Source organism: Chionomys nivalis, chromosome 1 (genome assembly GCF_950005125.1).
Source record: "Chionomys nivalis chromosome 1, mChiNiv1.1, whole genome shotgun sequence".
NCBI classification, from domain to species: Eukaryota; Metazoa; Chordata; class Mammalia; order Rodentia; family Cricetidae; genus Chionomys; species Chionomys nivalis.
The window spans coordinates 80,857,653-80,874,902 of NC_080086.1; the positions used below are offsets into that span (position 1 = coordinate 80,857,653).

A 17,250-nucleotide genomic window follows, 5' to 3' on the forward strand; every position below is an offset into this window, starting at 1 on the left:
AAAGCATTTGACAAAATTCAACATCCCTTTATGATAAAAGTCTTGGAGAGATTAGGGATACAAGGGTCATACCTAAATATAATTAAAGCTATTTACAGCAAGCCGACAGCTAATATCAAATAAAACGGAGAGAAACTTAAAGCCACCCCACTAAAATCAGGAACACGCCAAGGCTGTCCACTTTCTCCATACCTCTTCAATATAGTTCTTGAAGTTTTAGCAATAGCAATAAGAAAACATAAGGGGATAAAGGGGATTCAAATTGGAAAAGAAGTTAAACTTGCATTATTTGCAGATGATATGATAGTGTACATAAGCGACCCCAAAAACTCCACCAAAGAACTTCTACAGCTGATAAACACCTTTAGTAATGTGGCAGGATACAAGATCAACTCCAAAAAATCAGTCGCCCTCTTATACACAAAGGATATGGAAGCAGAGAGGGAAATAAGAGAATCATCACCTTTCACAATAGCCACAAACAGCATAAAATATCTTGGGGTAACTCTAACCAAGGAAGTGAAAGATCTATTTGACAAGAACTTTAAGGCATTGAAGAAAGAAATTGAAGAGGATACCAGAAAATGGAAGGATCTCCCTTGTTCTTGGATTGGGAGGATCAACATAGTAAATATGGCAATTCTACCAAAGGCAATTTATAGATTCAGTGCAATCCTCATCAAAATTCCATCAAAATTCTTCACAGAGCTGGAGAAGACAATAATCAACTTTATATGGAAAAACAAAAAACCCAGGATTACCAAAACAATCTTATACATTAAAGGAACTTCTGGAGGCATTACCATCCCTGACTTCAAACTCTATTACAGAGCTACAGTAATGAAAACAGCGTGGTACTGGCATAAAAAGAGAGAAGTCGACCAATAAAATCGTATAGAAGACCCAGATTTTAACCCACAAACCTATGAACACCTCATTTTCGATAAAGGAGCTAAAGTATACAGTGGAAGAAAGAAAGCATCCTCAACAAATGGTGCTGGCACAATTGGATGTCAACCTGTAGAAGAATGAAACTAGACCCATATCTATCACCATGCACAAAACTCAATTCCAAATGGATCAAAGACCTCAATATCAATCTGAACACACTGAACCTGATAGAAGAGAAAATGGGAAGTACCCTACAACATATGGGCACAGGAGACCGCTCCTGTGTATAACCCCAGCAGCACAGACATTAAGGGCAACATTGAATAAATGGGACCTCCTGAAACTGAGAAGCTTCTGTAAAGCAAAGGACACTGTCATTAAGACAAAAAGGCAACCTACTGACTGGGAGAAGATCTTCACCAACCACATAACAGATAAAGGTCTGATTTCTAAAATATATAAAGAACTCAAGAAACTAGACCTTAAAATGCTAATTAACCCAATTGAAAAATAGGGCACTGAACTGAACAGAGAATTCTCAACAGAAGAAGTTAAAATGGCCAAAAGACACTTAAGATCATGCTCAACCTCCTTAGCGATCAGGGAAATGCCAATCAAAACAACTTTGAGATACCATCTTATACCTGTCAGAATGGCTAAAATCAAAATCTCAATGATAGCCTTTGTTGGAGAGGAGCACTCAACCATTGCTGGTGGGAATGCACATTTGTACAAGCACTTTGGAAATCAGTGTGGTGGTTTCTCAGGAAATTTGTGATCACCCTACCCCAGAATTCAGCAATACCACTGTTGGGAATATACCCAAGAGATGCTCTATCATACTACAAAAGCATTTGTTCAACTATGTTCACAGTAGCATTATTTGTAATAGCCAGAACCAGGAAACAACCTAGATGCCTTTCAACAGAAGAATGGATAAAGAAAGTGTGGAATATATACACATTAGAGTACTACTCAGTGATAAAAAACAATGACGTCTTGAATTTTGCATGCAAATGGATGGAAACAGAAAACACTATCATGAGTGAGTTCATTCAGACCCCAAAAGATGAATATGGTATTTTCTCACTCATAAGTGGAATCTAGCCATAAATAAAGGACATTGAGCCTATAATATGAGATCCTAGAGAAGCTAAATAAGAAGGTGAACCCAAAGAAAAACAAAGTTATCCTCCTGATATTGGAAGGAAACAAGATTGCCAGGCAAAAATTGGAAACTTGGGGATGGGGCTGGTATAGGGGTAAGGGGAAATGGGGAGAAAATAGTGAGAAGGGGAGGATGGGGAGAGCTTGGAGGAATGGGACGGTTGGGATGGAGGCAGGGTGGATATGGGAGTAGGGAAGTATACATCTTAATTAAGGGAGCCATTTTAGGGTCAGTGAAAGACCCAGGTGTCCATGGAGATGTCCTCAGCTAGATCCTTGGGCAGCTGAGGAGAGGGAGCCTGAAATGGCCCTATCCTATAGCCATACTGATGAATATCTTGCATATCACCATAGAAACTCCATCTGGCGATGAATGAAGCTAGAGACAGAGACCCACATTCGAACACTGGACTGAGCTCCTAAGGTCCAAATAAGAAGCAGAAGGAGAGAGAACATGAGCAAGGACGTTAGGACCGCAAGGGGTGAGCCCACCAACTGAGATGGTGGGGCTGATCTAATAGGAGCTCACCAAGGCCAGCTGGATGATGGAGCATGTCATCAAACCGTACTCCCTGAACATGACTGACAAGGAGGGCTGACTGAGAAGCCAAGGACAATGGCACTGGGTTTTGATCCTACTTCATGTGATGACTTTGTGGGAGCCTAGTCTGTTTGGATGCTAACTTTCTTAGTCCTGGATGGAGGGGTGAAGACCTTGGACTCCCCACAGGGCAGGGAACCCTGACTGCTCTTTGGACTGGAGGGGGGGGGGAGGGGGAGGAAAATGGGAGGAGGGAAGGAGGTGGAAATTTTTAATTAAATAATAAAAAAAGATTTTCTGGCTTTTTCTACTATGCACATTAGAACACGAGAATTTTGTCCTTTTAGTCTCCGTTCTCTCCCCTTACATATTTTGAAAATACATGTTTAACAGAAGGAGCCTTTGGATTTGTATAACCAAATCTCCAAGTGTCCTATTTGAATGAGCAGCAGTAAATGATATGAATCCTCAATCTTATTTCATTACAGCTTTCACAAAGCAAGGTACAAACTTCTACAAAGATCCAGTGCACAGCACAACTTGTTAAACTCTGACTGGAGCAGAGATACTCATCTGTCATATTTTTGACCTTAAGATTGGGTACTTCCTTCATCCACATTCTGCTTAGCTCTTTCTTATGATGGTGTTAGAAGTTGACAAAAGAGATCAGAATAAGCCTATCAGAAATAAATTAGCATTTTTACCTGAAAGGTAGATGTATAAAATTATATAATTAATGCAAATAAATAGGAAATTCATGCTACCTAAATACATATTTGATATCCAATAATAATCTTTGATTAATGCCTTCTACATAAGATGACTCTGTTCCCTTTTGAAGAGATATTTTTAATGTTCACTATATCAGCAAGACCAATTCCCCAAGTTTCAATATTGCTAAATTGTAAATTATCACAGACTATGCATTCTTCAAATAACCATTCTTGGTAAATATTAGCCTACAGCAAGGACTTTTTTTTAAAAAAAATCAAGTTTGTCTTCTTCCTCTTTTATTTCCAAAAATTTTTCATCTTCCTTCAGTTATCTTAGTTGTGCGTGTGATACTTGTTTGTTTCTGCAGGGTGTACCATTGCTTTGGTATTTAAGATTCTCTCATCTAAATGTTAATGCTCTCTAGGATTTACACAGAGTGAATTCTGAGCTGCTCTTTATTTAGTCTGGAAACTGGAGCACAACATCTGTGGCACTGTTCATTGTCCTCTGCATAAGAGTGACTTTAAAAGTAAAAAAAAAAAAAAAAATGAATAACTATAGCCTCAATTCTCTCTCTCTAATCTATCTATCTATCTATCTATCTATCTATCTATCTATCTATCTATCTATCCATCTATCTACCTCTCCCTTCCCCCCTCCACCAGTTTTTTCTTTTATTGCATGTTTTTACTCTAAGTTACTCTTGTTGTGATTTTTTTTAACATATTTTATCATTTCTTTGGTAAACATTGTTATTCTTAGATAGCTTTCCTAACTTTCCTTAAAACAAACTGATTAAAAATATCATTGATTTTAAACCAAAGCTGTTATTAGAGTGCCTAATTGATTTATGTTTGAGTGCTGTCAGATGACAGAATTCAGTGATTGCTCACACTCCCCATGATGTTATTTTCCCCTGTTGATTGACACCAGCTACTCACACACACTGCCCTTGCATTTCCTTATGTATTTGCTGACTGCTTTGCATGGGCTTCTCCAGCTCAACCCAACCTCCTAGAATTTATAAACTAAGTAAGCCCTTTGAGTGAGAACTGTGATACATCAGAGACAGAGGAAGCAAGATGGTGTCACAAATCCAGGTTATCATGTCCCTGCTTCTCTGGGTGTCTGGTGAGAAATTCACAAGTATTATCATCTTCTTAGAGTCACTTCTTTGTATATAAGAGATTTAAAATGTGTGCTAGGACAGAATATGTCTTAATAATATTCTGACAATATGACATTAAAAGGATATTAAATGACAAATTTCAACTGGTACTATATCTTGTTTCTTCATATTATGTATCATCATTGTCTATTGTTGATTGCAGGTGTCAGTGCTGATATTGTGATGACCCAGTCTCCATCCTCACTGGCTGTGTCAGCAGGGGAGAAGGTCACCATCAGCTGCAAGTCCAGTCAGAGTCTTTTAGATGGCAACACTAACTACTTGGCTTGGTACCAGCAGAAACCAGGGCAGGCTCCTAAACTACTGATCTACTTGGCATCCACTCGGTACACTGGGGTTCCTGATCGTTTCACAGGCAGTGGATCTAGGACAGATTTCACCCTTACCATCAACAGTGTTCAGGCTGAAGACCTGGCAGATTACTACTGTATGCATCATTATGAGCTTCCTCCCACAGTGCTTCAACCTCCAACAAAAACCTCTCTGAGATTCTCAACAGATGCCTAAACCACACAGGCCTGGACCTACACACTTCCCCCTGAGGCGCAAGGCTGGTGTGTTCAAACAGTAATGTAAAAGTTTGAAGAGCCCGGTATAACATGAAGGGACCAATGTTTATTATGTCATTAGGTATGAAAACACCTTTAAAGGAAAATGTTGCAAAAAAACTCCGTACTATCTTTGTATTTAGCAAACTCTGCTGCTTGAATAGGAGGGATTTATCTTTTATATTTCTGGACTTTCAGTGTCAAAAACAAGATGCTATGGGAAGAAACGATGATGGCAAAGGTTTTGAAATGTAGGAAAAATGTTTTTGCTCTTTTAATGTGGTGATATATTACTGTTTTTTACTAGTCTACATTTCTTTTTTCCCCTTTCCATAAATTATTTTACATTTATTACAGTTTAGTTAATTAAGTAGTCTTTTCTATGTCTATGCGAGTATGCATTTGTCTGTGTATATGTGTGAGACTGTCTCTAGGTACATATTTGACATGGCATAGTTGTGGAGGTCAGAGGACACTTGGCCATGATTGTGTCTTTGTCCTTTTTGTCTTGGAATCAAAGTCAAGTTTGACATCAGGTTTGGTGGCAATTGTCTTTTCCATCCAATGCATCTTTCTGCCCCTTAAAATCTTAATTTAAAATTAATTCACAAAAGTTTTTTTTTGTCTTTTAGCTTATTTATTTAAATGTACTTTTCTTATTTTACATATCTATCCCAGTTCTGACTCCCTCTCTTCCTCCTGCTACACCCACAATCCTCCTATTCTACCTACCATCCATTCCTCAGAGAAGGTAAGGCTTTCCACTGGGAGTCAACATAGGCTGCCACAACACTTTGAGGCAGGACCGGGCCTTCTCCCTGTATTTAGGCTGAGGAAGACATCCCTTAAAAAAGAATGGGCTCGGGGCTGGAGAGATGGCTCAGAGGATAAGAGCATTGTCTGCCCTTCCAGAGGTCCTGAGTTCAATTCCCAGCAACCACACAGTGGCTCACAACCATCTGTAACGAGGTCTAGAGCCCTCTTCTGGCCTGCAGGCATACACGCAGACAGAATATTGTATCCATAATAAATAAATAAATAAATATTTTTTTAAAAAAGAATGGGCTCCATAAAGACAATTCAAGCACTAGTTATAAATCCTCATTCCACAGCCAGTGTCTCTACAATCTGCCCAAGACACAAAAAGGTCATCAACATTAGGAGGACTTGGTTTGGTCCTATGCATGTTTCCCCGCCATCAGTCCAGAGTCAATGAGCTCCCACTAGCTCAGGTTAGCTATTTTTGTGGGTATGCCCATTATGGTTGTGACCCCTTTACTAATATTATTGCTTCTCTCTCTTTGACTGGTCTCTGGAAACTCGGCCTAGTACTTAGCTGTGAATACTGCTAAGAAGTACTGTTTCTATCTGTTGCTGAATGAAGGTTCTGTGATGACAATGGTCATTAATCTGATTGCAGGGGAAGACCAGTTTAGGCACCCTCTCCACCCTTGTTTAGGGTTTTAGCTTGGGTCATCCTTATGGATTCCTGGAAATTTCTCTGGTTCCAGGTTTCATTCTACCCAATAATGGTTCCCACAATTGAAATACGTCTTTCTTTACACTCCCTCTCTGTCCTTCCCTCATCTTAACCAACCCATCCCCTCATGCTCTCCTTATGCCTTCCATTCTTACTCCCCACCCCCACCCCCAGATTTCTCTTTACCCCTGTCCCATGCTCCCAATTGAGCTTCACTCAATCTCTTGAATTATAATGAAACTACATGAGGATGCCAGTGTCTGAGACATTTCTATCTGTCAAATACCTGGAAACAGAAATGTCCAACTTGCCCTCGCATTGTCAGTACCTCCAGTTCAGGTGCCATAGATAAGGGAAATGTTGATTATGAAAGAGCATTAGTCCAGGAAATCTGAGGATTTTGTTAAAAGCTGTATTCCTTTGTGGAATTGATAGTATGCTGCATTTCCAAAGCGACACACAGTCCACCATACTTGTCATGTCTTCCATGGGTTTTATATTAGAGATATTTATGGAATGTCTGTCATTCTGTCCATAGACCAAGCTAGGGCTCCTAAACTGGATGTTCGTTGACAGGAACTGTGGATTCTGAGGATATGTTTTTGGTTACAAGGTAATAGTTTCCTCCATTTGTGAAGACTTTATGTTGACTCAGTATTGGATTTGGAGTGAGAAGATGGAGAGACCTGCCTTACTCTCAATGATACTTATTCATTACAAGTTTACATTTCCAGTCTCATAATTCATCCTATTCTCACAGGTCATTACCTCTTTGCTCCTGATGACATTTAGATTAAAGCCTCTTAGTGTAGTCAACTTCCCCTTCTTATCTGAACACAGAACACATACTTTTTTCTCAATCTTATTAAATCCAATTATTTTCTCTTGTTGAGAAGTATCTATTCAAATGCAAAATATGTTGTTGTTATAAGATACAAAAATTACTTTAGGTTAGAGAGATGAATCAGTGGATAAGAGTTCTTCCTGGTCTTACACCGGACATAGGTTCAGTTCCCAGGATCCACATGACAGTTCACAGCCATCTGCCAAAATAATTCCAAGGGACACAATGACCTCTTTTGGAATTCAAGTACAAAAACCACAAATGTGGTATATGCAGAAAATAACACATATACATATAGAATAAATATAAAAATAACTTTCTTAAAATTTAATTCAGAGGGATCACAGTGCGTCTATAGAAGCATTCTTTAGAGCAAGCAGAATAATTGCATTGCAATCCTCACCTGGTATTTAAGAATAAGAGAAAGTGATTTCAAAAGACCAGGCAAAAATACCAGCTGGGGTACACTACTGAGAATGTTCTAGAGAATTCTTTGCTAATTCTAACAGCCATAGGATGACACAAGAGCAGGTGCCCTTTGAGCACCAAGTCAAGTTTGATCTTAGCTGATTTGCATATTGAGACTTTAGCTATGGTGCAGATTGTGCAGAGCATCTTTAAAGGCTGTTTGTCAGTGCACAAGAAGCAGTCTCTAGTGCAGCTCTCAGAGATTGGGTCAAGTGTTCTCCTGGTTTGGGTATTGCTGCTCTGGGTTCTAAGTGAGAAGCTGTAGTGCTGGGAGCAATCACTGTGGCTATCGCTGTTTTTCATGACTAAATATTCTGATTATTGAAACTAAAGCATTTAAATAGTGTTAGGTTTCCACTTTATTTTATTGCTTCACAGAATGTAGCTCATGACTGCTGTTATAAATTCCACATACATGAGGGTTTTACATTTCAATGCCTTCAGTAGATCTGTGACAGCAATGTGTGTTTAGCATTTTAAGTTCCACAGGGAACATTGTTCTGATCCAGTCTCCAACTTTGATGCCTGTATCTCTAGAGAAGAGAGCCACTGTTTCTTATAGAGTCAGAGTGTCACTGAATATTGCATTAGTTATATGAACTGAAACCAATGGAGAACCCAGGACAGCATCCCAAGCTCCTCCTCACTTTTGCATCTGACCTAGCATCTGGGGTCCCTGCTAGGTTCAGTGCCAGTGGGTCTGAGACGGACAGACTTCACCCTCAGCCTTCATCTGGTGGAAGTTGATGATACTGTAACCTCTTTCTGTCAACAGAGTAATGAATTTCCTCACACAGATCTCCAGAAATAAACAAAAATTTCCTTGGAGTTGCTGCTCACTAAAGTTCAGGATCTGAGCTATGTCTTTTCACTGCACATCTTGACCATGTTATTTTAGAAATCTTGATTTTTAAAAAGGAGAACCCGTGAAACAAAGATTTTTTAAGAAAATATGTGTATGATTGTCTCACCATGTATGCCTTACAAATTTTCAATTTGCTTCCTTAATTAAGATCTTCATGATACTATTTTCAAAGTGCAATTTTTGTTCAATAGATTGACTAGATAATCATTTAATATATACAGGGACCTTTCATCAGTCACTTAAAATAAGAGCCTTGAATATTGAAGATTGTTAGTTGTCTTCAAGATACAAGTGGACATCCTCACCCTAAAGCTACATTTCCCCATGTATTAGCTTGAATTTCAAAATCCTCTTCAGAAGACCACACAAAACAAGCCTCCTACAGCTGATTTAATGCCTAGTTTCTGATCTGATTCTCTGTGTCCATCATAAAAGCTTAGACTAATTAGTTGTTTTTTCTACTTGTCCAATACAACATCTTTTTTGCTATAACATCTTCCACAATATGACCACATACTCTTGCTACCTTTTTTGACTTTTGGGGATCTTCTTAGGTGGGGGAGTATAAAACCTCAATACATATCTTGAGCTGACTGGGAAATAATTATCTAGCACACAATGACCCTGAATCTGCAATCCAGCAGGCTCTTAACCCTAACTGCTAAATTCCATGACACCACACCCAGCTCCTTTCTTCTATTACAGGTGCATAAAATCCAGAGGCCCAGTAGTGCAAGCCATGATCATGGAAGCTTTACTTCATAGAAACTCTCCGCTTCTTCATGAACTGATTTTGGTTTTTGTCATTACCATGTGGAGTGAGATAGTTTGATAAAACTATCCTTAGTATCACTTTCTGATGCACATCTTTGTGTTTTTCAAGTTTATGATACTAGTTCAGGAGAATGAAACTGTACTTTAGGACTTTCCTCAAGGTATACAAAAAGTTATCAAAAATTCAGTGACTCATCACCTATAATCTGAGCACAAAATGTCTGGGTCATATCCTCAGGCTCATACAAGTTCTTCTGCTTCTTTCTCTCATACAGCTTGACAGGCTGAATTTTCATCCAGGCACTCAAAAAACATCTCATTATAAGACCAGTATAGTCCTCTTTTATTTATACATACTGAGCCACAGGGAAAAAGTTAACACACTTATGTGATTCCCATTTTCATTATAGTTCAATAAATTTCTTTGCACATATTCCCTTTTTACTATTCATTCATCTGTTGATAGATACTGGGTTGATTTAAATTCTGACTATTGTGAATAGTGCAGCAATAAGCATATCTCTTTTAAGCTGATTTACATTTGTTCTGGAAAATTCAAAGTGCAAGAGCAGTTGAATGATATGGTGATTTAATGTTACCATGAGAAGCCTCTATACTGAAGTTCACAGTATCTGTTCCGATTTTCAGTCCCTCCAACACTACATACTGCTTGCTCTTTTGGTTATGTATTTCCATCATTTATTGTCTCTTTCATGATTTCCTTTTAATTCACCATTAAAATGAAGTGATTTTATGCTTTTGGTTTGGTTTCTATCTCACTGACAAAAATGAGAAGAATCCACAAGCTACAAAATCATGTAGAAGACACTGACCAACTTCAGACGAACCCAGATTTTTGATGCTTGGAACCTCCTTTACCTTCAATCATATCTGTTTATTTAGAGGAGCTTGGATAATGCTTATTATTCTGCTCCGTATTTCTTTTTATCTTGTTTTATTGATTTTTTTGAGGTATACAGTTTTCTCTGCTACTCTCCCCTCCCCTTCAACCCTTACCCATGGTCTCTATGCTCCAAATTTACTCAGGGGATCTTGTCTTTTTTCACTTCCCATGTAGATTAGATGGATGTATGTCTCTCTTAGGGTCCTCATTGCTGGCTTTATTCTCTGGGATTGTGATTTGCAGGCTGGTCTCTTTGCTTTATATTTAAAAACCACTTATGAGTGAGTACACATGATATTTGTCTTTCTGTGTCTGGGTTACCTCACTCAATATAATGTTTTCTAGATCCATGCGTTTGCCTGCAAATTTCAAGATTTCATTATTTTTTTCTGCGGTGTAGTACTCCATTGTGTTATAAGGAAAATATGGTACAATGGAGTGCTCATATTTCTTTATTGAGGATGGTGGAATGAAAGCACAATTAAGGTTTTTGCCTGGGTGAAGCCTTTCTTCTCGTGGTATATAAAACTCAACTGTAATATGTTGGTTCATTGTTTTTTCTCTCATACAATTTCAGCCCATTTTTCTATGATGTTCCAAAGTAAAGTAACATATAATAGCATTTACTAAGTAGGGAGATTTACACTTTAGGCTATTGTACTATAGGTAGAGATTGCATGAATTTTACATCATAATAAATGACAACATCCTCATTGTTCTCATTGTATGCTGATTTTAAGGATAAAATATGTCTTCCCTGGACCTTCATTAACAGTGGTGTCCATGGAATAGGGTGCTGTGTCCCATGAGCATCAGAATTTTTAGCTCCAAAGCTTCAGACCAACTAATCTGTGTTGTTTTCAGTCAGTAGGTTTGGATTTAGGTCACTTTGATTACAGCTCAAGGAATCTAATGCACCAAGGTGTGACCTAGATTTGTGGGAAAAGCAGTCACAAAGAACTGTCAGACTTTTTCTATCACACAAAAAAGAACATGAGAATTTTGTTCTTTTAGACTTCATGCTTACCTCTTACATACTATAAAAACACATAATTAATACTTGTAAGTTTCAATCTCCATGCGTCCAATCTTAACAAACATCAGTAAATGATATGAAAGCACAATCTGCGCTCACTGCAGCTGTTACAAAGCAAAGAAAAAGGCTTAGCAAAGAAAGAGAGCACATGACAACTTGTCAGACACTGACTGGAGAAATTACTCATCTGTCACGTTCTTGAACTTCAAATTTGGAACTTCTTTAATCGATGTGCTGTTTTCCTCTCAATTATGATGGTATGCTAACAGTTGGAAAGGGAGATTTGAATGTGCTTATCAGAAATAACTTAACATTTTATACATGAATATTGTGTTATAAAATTATAGCATTGATGCAAAATAAAAGAGAAATGCCTGTTACATAAAAGTATATTTAATTTTCAATGAGATTCTTGATTTCATGTTAAAATGCTAACATCAGATAACTACTTCATCTTGAATATTATATGACAAGAAATGCCTTGTAACCACTTGATTATTTACACATCTGTGTTATTAATAATCTGTGCATAGATTAGTCTAGCCTAGAACTTGTACCCTAGGCCAGCCTCAAATGAATAATCCTTCTGCTTCTTTCTTTGCAGTTTCTCTTTAGTGAAAGAGTGGCTTTGGAAATGGGAGATACTGAACCAATTTTTATCAAGATCTCTCTCTCTCTGCCTTTCCTCTTTTGCCTCTCCAACCTTGTTTTCTTTTATTGCATGTTTTCTTTCTTCCATTGTTGTGATTTTGTGAGCATATTTTATCTTTTCTTCAAGACTGTCATCTGAGGTATCTCTCCTAAGGTTCTGAAAATGCCACCTGATTCAAGATGTCTTGAATTTTAACCAAAGCAGCTATTAGAATATCTAGGAGATTTTGGTTGGAGAGCTGCTAGCCATTCTCAGTTATTGATCTCTCATGTTTTCTTTGATGGTATATCTAAATATTGATTGACATCAGCCACTCTTCCAAAACTGCCCCGGTATCTGCTTTTGTATTTGCTGATTGCTTTGCATAGGCTCCTCCAGCCTAACCAAGCTACTTAGAATTTATAAACCAGAACTTTGCAGTGAGAATAGAGCAGCATCAGACATTTGGTGGAGCAAGACGAAGTTGCTGACCCAGTTCCTCATGTCCTTGCTGCTCTGGTGTCTGGTGGGAAATTTCAAATTATTGTAATCTTCTCACAGTTGCTTGTTTAGATACAAAAAATTGCAATGTGTGCCAGACTATAATATTTTTCTATGTAATAATACTCTGGAAATATTGCATTAAAAGGATATTAAATGACAATTTTCATAAGTTTTTAATTCTGTGGTTATGTATTATTATACATGATCACTGAAATTTTTTATTGCAGGTGTCTGTGCAGATTTTGTGCTGACCCAATCCCCATCCTTCCTGGCTGTATCAGCAGGGAAGAAAGCCACCATCAGATGCAAGTCCAGTCAGAGGTCATGGTGAGATATATACCCCACAGTGACTGGGAATGACTGGGCCACTTTTGCCTTCAGGCCTGCAAGAGGCCCCTCAAGTAGTTTCCTGGTGGTATTAGGTTGCCTTGTCTGTTTTTAGTTGATCTGCATTCATTGGTCCAGTGTTGGTCTTTGCCACACCTTCTACATATACCTGAAGGCTGAGTCCTCCTAGTCTTATAATTCCCAGAGGAGATATTATTCCTAGGAATTCTTTGTCTACAATTCCTTCTCAAATGTTTTCTTATACCACAATTAAAACATTTGGCATTTTGATGTTTCCTCATTCCTTTGTAAATTGCTTTGCCTACCCAAGATTCAATATTATAGTCCAATGTATCAATGTTCATTGTATGCAGGATCCATTCATCCATAGGTGCTGATCTAACTTTTAAAATCCCTAGTATCTGCTTGAAAAAGGTGGAACACTTGGCTTCCATCATTGGTACTGAGAAAAACAAAGTCAACTGTCCATCTACTTTCAATATTGGAACATGTCACCATGGGAAAAGATGTCCTTGGTTGCAGAAATACTCATGTTTTGCCATGCTGTTTTTATTGAAAACATCAAAAATTTTTACAAACAGTGCATAGACAGCTCATGGCTCACATAGTTCTGTGAATGCGGTAATGACACAGGCACACTGTCATGTGTTCTTTGTGGAAATCTTTACTAAACTGGAACAAAATTTCTGGAAAGCTGAGGGGGTGAATATTTGCAAGAATATTGGGAACCACATGGTCAGAATTTGCGTGTCAAGTTTCTCCAAGAAGAGGATGCTAAGAAGGCTCTAAAGTAGTTGAATAACTTGGCTTAATGGACAGCTGATCCACACACAGATGTCTTAGGAAGAATGATTTCAGAAAAGCCCACTGCCTCCAGTACAAAATGGGAGAGTTCACAAGAGAGGCTTCTGCAACTTCATGCATCTGGAGCATCTCTAGAGAGCTGCTAAGGGAGCTATGTGAGTGTCAGGTCAAGGAGCATAGATCTAAGCCCCCATCCCTGGAACTGTACTACTGATCCAGAGATCAGAGTCATAGTGGTAGCAGAAGTGATGGAGCATGAGAAGGTGACAGAAATGGGTGATTATGAGCAAAGCCATTTTTACTCTGTGTGACAGCTAGACTGTGTTGCAGTTGATTGACAAGTCGGTTCACAATGTGATTTAATAGCAAAACCAGGGAAAAAAAACATGAGTTTCTGGGTGAAATTTGTAGTGACAAAGCAAAACAAAATAAAACAAAAACTAAGACTGTAATATAAAAAAACACTGTAATTATAGTAAATACACAACTTAGTATATACCAGAAAACTGCTTCTCAAACCTCAAAGGAGAAAATTGTATGTGCTGATTCTTTCAATCTTATTCAATATAATGCTTAAATCTCAGTCACAGAAAAAAAGCCAATAATCAAAAATGAGATAGAAATAGTAAACAAAGAAATTAAATTTCAAACTTTCACACATAATGTATTCTTATATTTAAAAGACTCTCAAAAGTCCAACAGAAAATTCTTAGACCTGAAAATACTTTCACCAAAAAGCAGGATACAAAGATATCATACAACCTTCTCTACCATTTCTGTGTAGTAGTTACAAACTTACTACAGAAAAAGTCAGGGAAATTCAATCTACAACTTTGAAACAAAATAATTAGGGATCAGTTTAAGCAAAGAAGTTAAAGTGCCTACAGTTGAGTGACTGGGACATTGAATAAATAAGTTGAAGAAGAAAGAGGATGGAAAGACCTCCTGCACTCGTAAATAGAGAAATCCATGTAGGTTGTGGTACCTGTGTGATACAAGAATGTAATAGGTATAAATAATAAATGATAAATTCATCCTCTGAATTGCATTGAAACAATGAAGCAGTATGTTTCAATCAATAGAAGGAAATGACATCATGTGCTTAGCATTGGGTCAGTTGTGAGGTTCTTCTACATGGCAGTAAGGCCCTGTGTGTGCCTGTGGTGTGGCAGCACATCAGAACAGGACTGTCCACTTATTCTGCAATAAGTTGATCTGCTTCACTGAGAAAGACTTTCAGAATGTTATTTACATTGTGTTCACAGGACATCTAATGTTCTGTGTTACTGCTTCTATCCCGTTGTCCTCTTAGATTGGTGGCCAACAGACCAAAAGGGAAGGGGGGGGGCACAGAAGGTCAGACTTTCTTGAAAGAGTAGAAATGGGCAATTACAGTACAGTGCTCTTTTTTAGATTCAAACTGAAAACTATCAAAGGAAGTTTAGAATTCTGTAGAAAAAAATCAATGGCCACTATTACAAATAAAAATATATTTCATCTATTATGTATATATGTTTATTATATATCATTGAGGCATCACATAAACATTATAGAAAAAAGACTTTATTTTAAGCCACATATAAGTCTAAGGAAAGGGTAAAGGAATGTAATGAAATTACAAACCATTACAGAGAGAAATTACAGAGAATAAATAATTAATTGGAGACTTCCCAGTAACATTTTTCCCTTATTTTATTGACTTTATTGAGCTATACATTTTTCTCTGCTCTTCTCTCTTTCTCTCCACTTGCCTTCAACCCTTCAACCAAATGGAAACAGGAACTCCAACCAATACTATGACAGACACACCTAGTAATAGAAACTAAGGACAACAAGAGAGTTTACAAATAGAAGAGACTTCAAAAGCTAAGGAATCGGGAGTTAGACTAGTTCTGCACAGAATTAGAGTTTATACTATATATTCTGTGAGAGCTGTACCAGCCACAGCGTAGATTTGACAGTTGCTCTTGCAGATGAATTAAATGCCGCAAGTTTAAGTTGGAATGTGGAACAGTGTGATCTCATTTGAATTCAGATGAAAATGTGCCACTATTGGAACAACTTTTGAAAAACAAAGAGCCACTATATAATCATACATGAATACTTTCTCACAAAATGGGTGGAAGAATGTGGGCCACATAGTGTTAACAATCACATCAAACACCAGCTTATCTATGGAGCATGCTCAGTAATTTAGAGGACAGTTGTAACTTCTGTACAGTGAAGCAGAAGGTTCTCTTGGGCTTTTGGGATCAGATATAAAGTGACAAGTATTGGTGTAGATTAATGTATCTCTGAATATTTCAGGTATAGTAAACAATAGGCCTAATTTGGGGCATCTCTAAAGTTATAAACAATATAACCTTTTCTTTTGCAAAATTAATATTATGCTGAATAGAAAAATAAAAACCTAACTAGAATATCTAGTTTATACTGTAATCCATTTTTAAAAAGTACATTAGAAACATGTGGGATAGTGGTAAATCAAGTCCTGTTTGTTTACAGTATTTCTCCCAGTCTGTCTTACAGACCCCTTGCTGGAGAGACATCTGTCCATGGAGACACACATAGAATCTGCAATAGATGTTCCTGGTCATCCATGCACATGGTGTAGGTGATATGAAGACACCTGTTTTTTCTTAGCACCAGACAACATGATAAGAGCTACATAATAAATTTTAACTTTTAGCTACTTTTGAATGTCAAAAGAAACTGTGTGTAAGTCTGTAGGATGTATTTTATATTAATAGCACATTTTGATTTGAACTTCATTACAACTGTATATCCCATTAAATGCAATTCAAAGGCAATACTTTCAAAAAAGAACTTTTCATAAGGACAGGTGGGTGAGTCTTAGTGAACATGTAAGAAAGTGTTGTGAAGTAAACCTCTTCTTAAATAAAAGGAGTGTAACTAAGGTCTTAATGCCAACATGTTATTTGTTTTCTTTCTGGGAAGGAAGTTAAAAGTATCATTATTTTTAATTTTTTCTTGTACAATATTTCAAAGTTATAGTACCAGTAATTTATTTTTTTTTAAAGAGTGAAACACAAGACTTATGGGTGTGGTTTTCAGAATTCTGACATCCTTTAATTAAGAGCTGACATTAACATCCCTGGAACTGTTCCATGAAAAGAAAGGAGCACAACTGGACTTGTAGGGAGTCAGGATTTTCCAGATATCAAAATAAAGATTAAATATGGAAAAAAGCCAGAGATGAGAGATGAATTTCCCTGATTAGCATAATGTTGTAGGGGCTGTGGGCTGTGTTCCTGCCGCCCCAGCTCATGGTCGCCTGGCTAGCTTATGGCCCAAAATAATGACACACAAACTGTATTCTTTTAAACACTGCTTGGCCCATTTCTATTCATGTATGTAGCACCCCAAGGTGTGCTTACCGGGAAGATTCTAGCCTACGTCCATCCTGGGTCGGAGCTTCATTGTGTCTGCTCTGGAGAGGAGAGCATGGCATCTGTCTCTCAGAGGAGCTGCCCTGCATCTCGTCTGCCCCCAAGAGGAGAGGAAATGGCATCTGAGCTCAC

At 37.8% G+C, this 17,250-nt stretch overlaps 1 gene segment (V, D, J or C); it reads left to right on the plus strand.

Moving 5' to 3' along the window:
- The first annotated feature begins 4,395 nt into the window (after window positions 1-4,395).
- LOC130875697 (immunoglobulin kappa variable 4-1-like) lies at window positions 4,396-5,009 on the plus strand. The segment is given in 2 exon segments: window positions 4,396-4,444; window positions 4,645-5,009. Coding segments are annotated over 2 exon segments (414 nt in total).
- The last annotated feature ends 12,241 nt before the right edge of the window (window positions 5,010-17,250 follow it).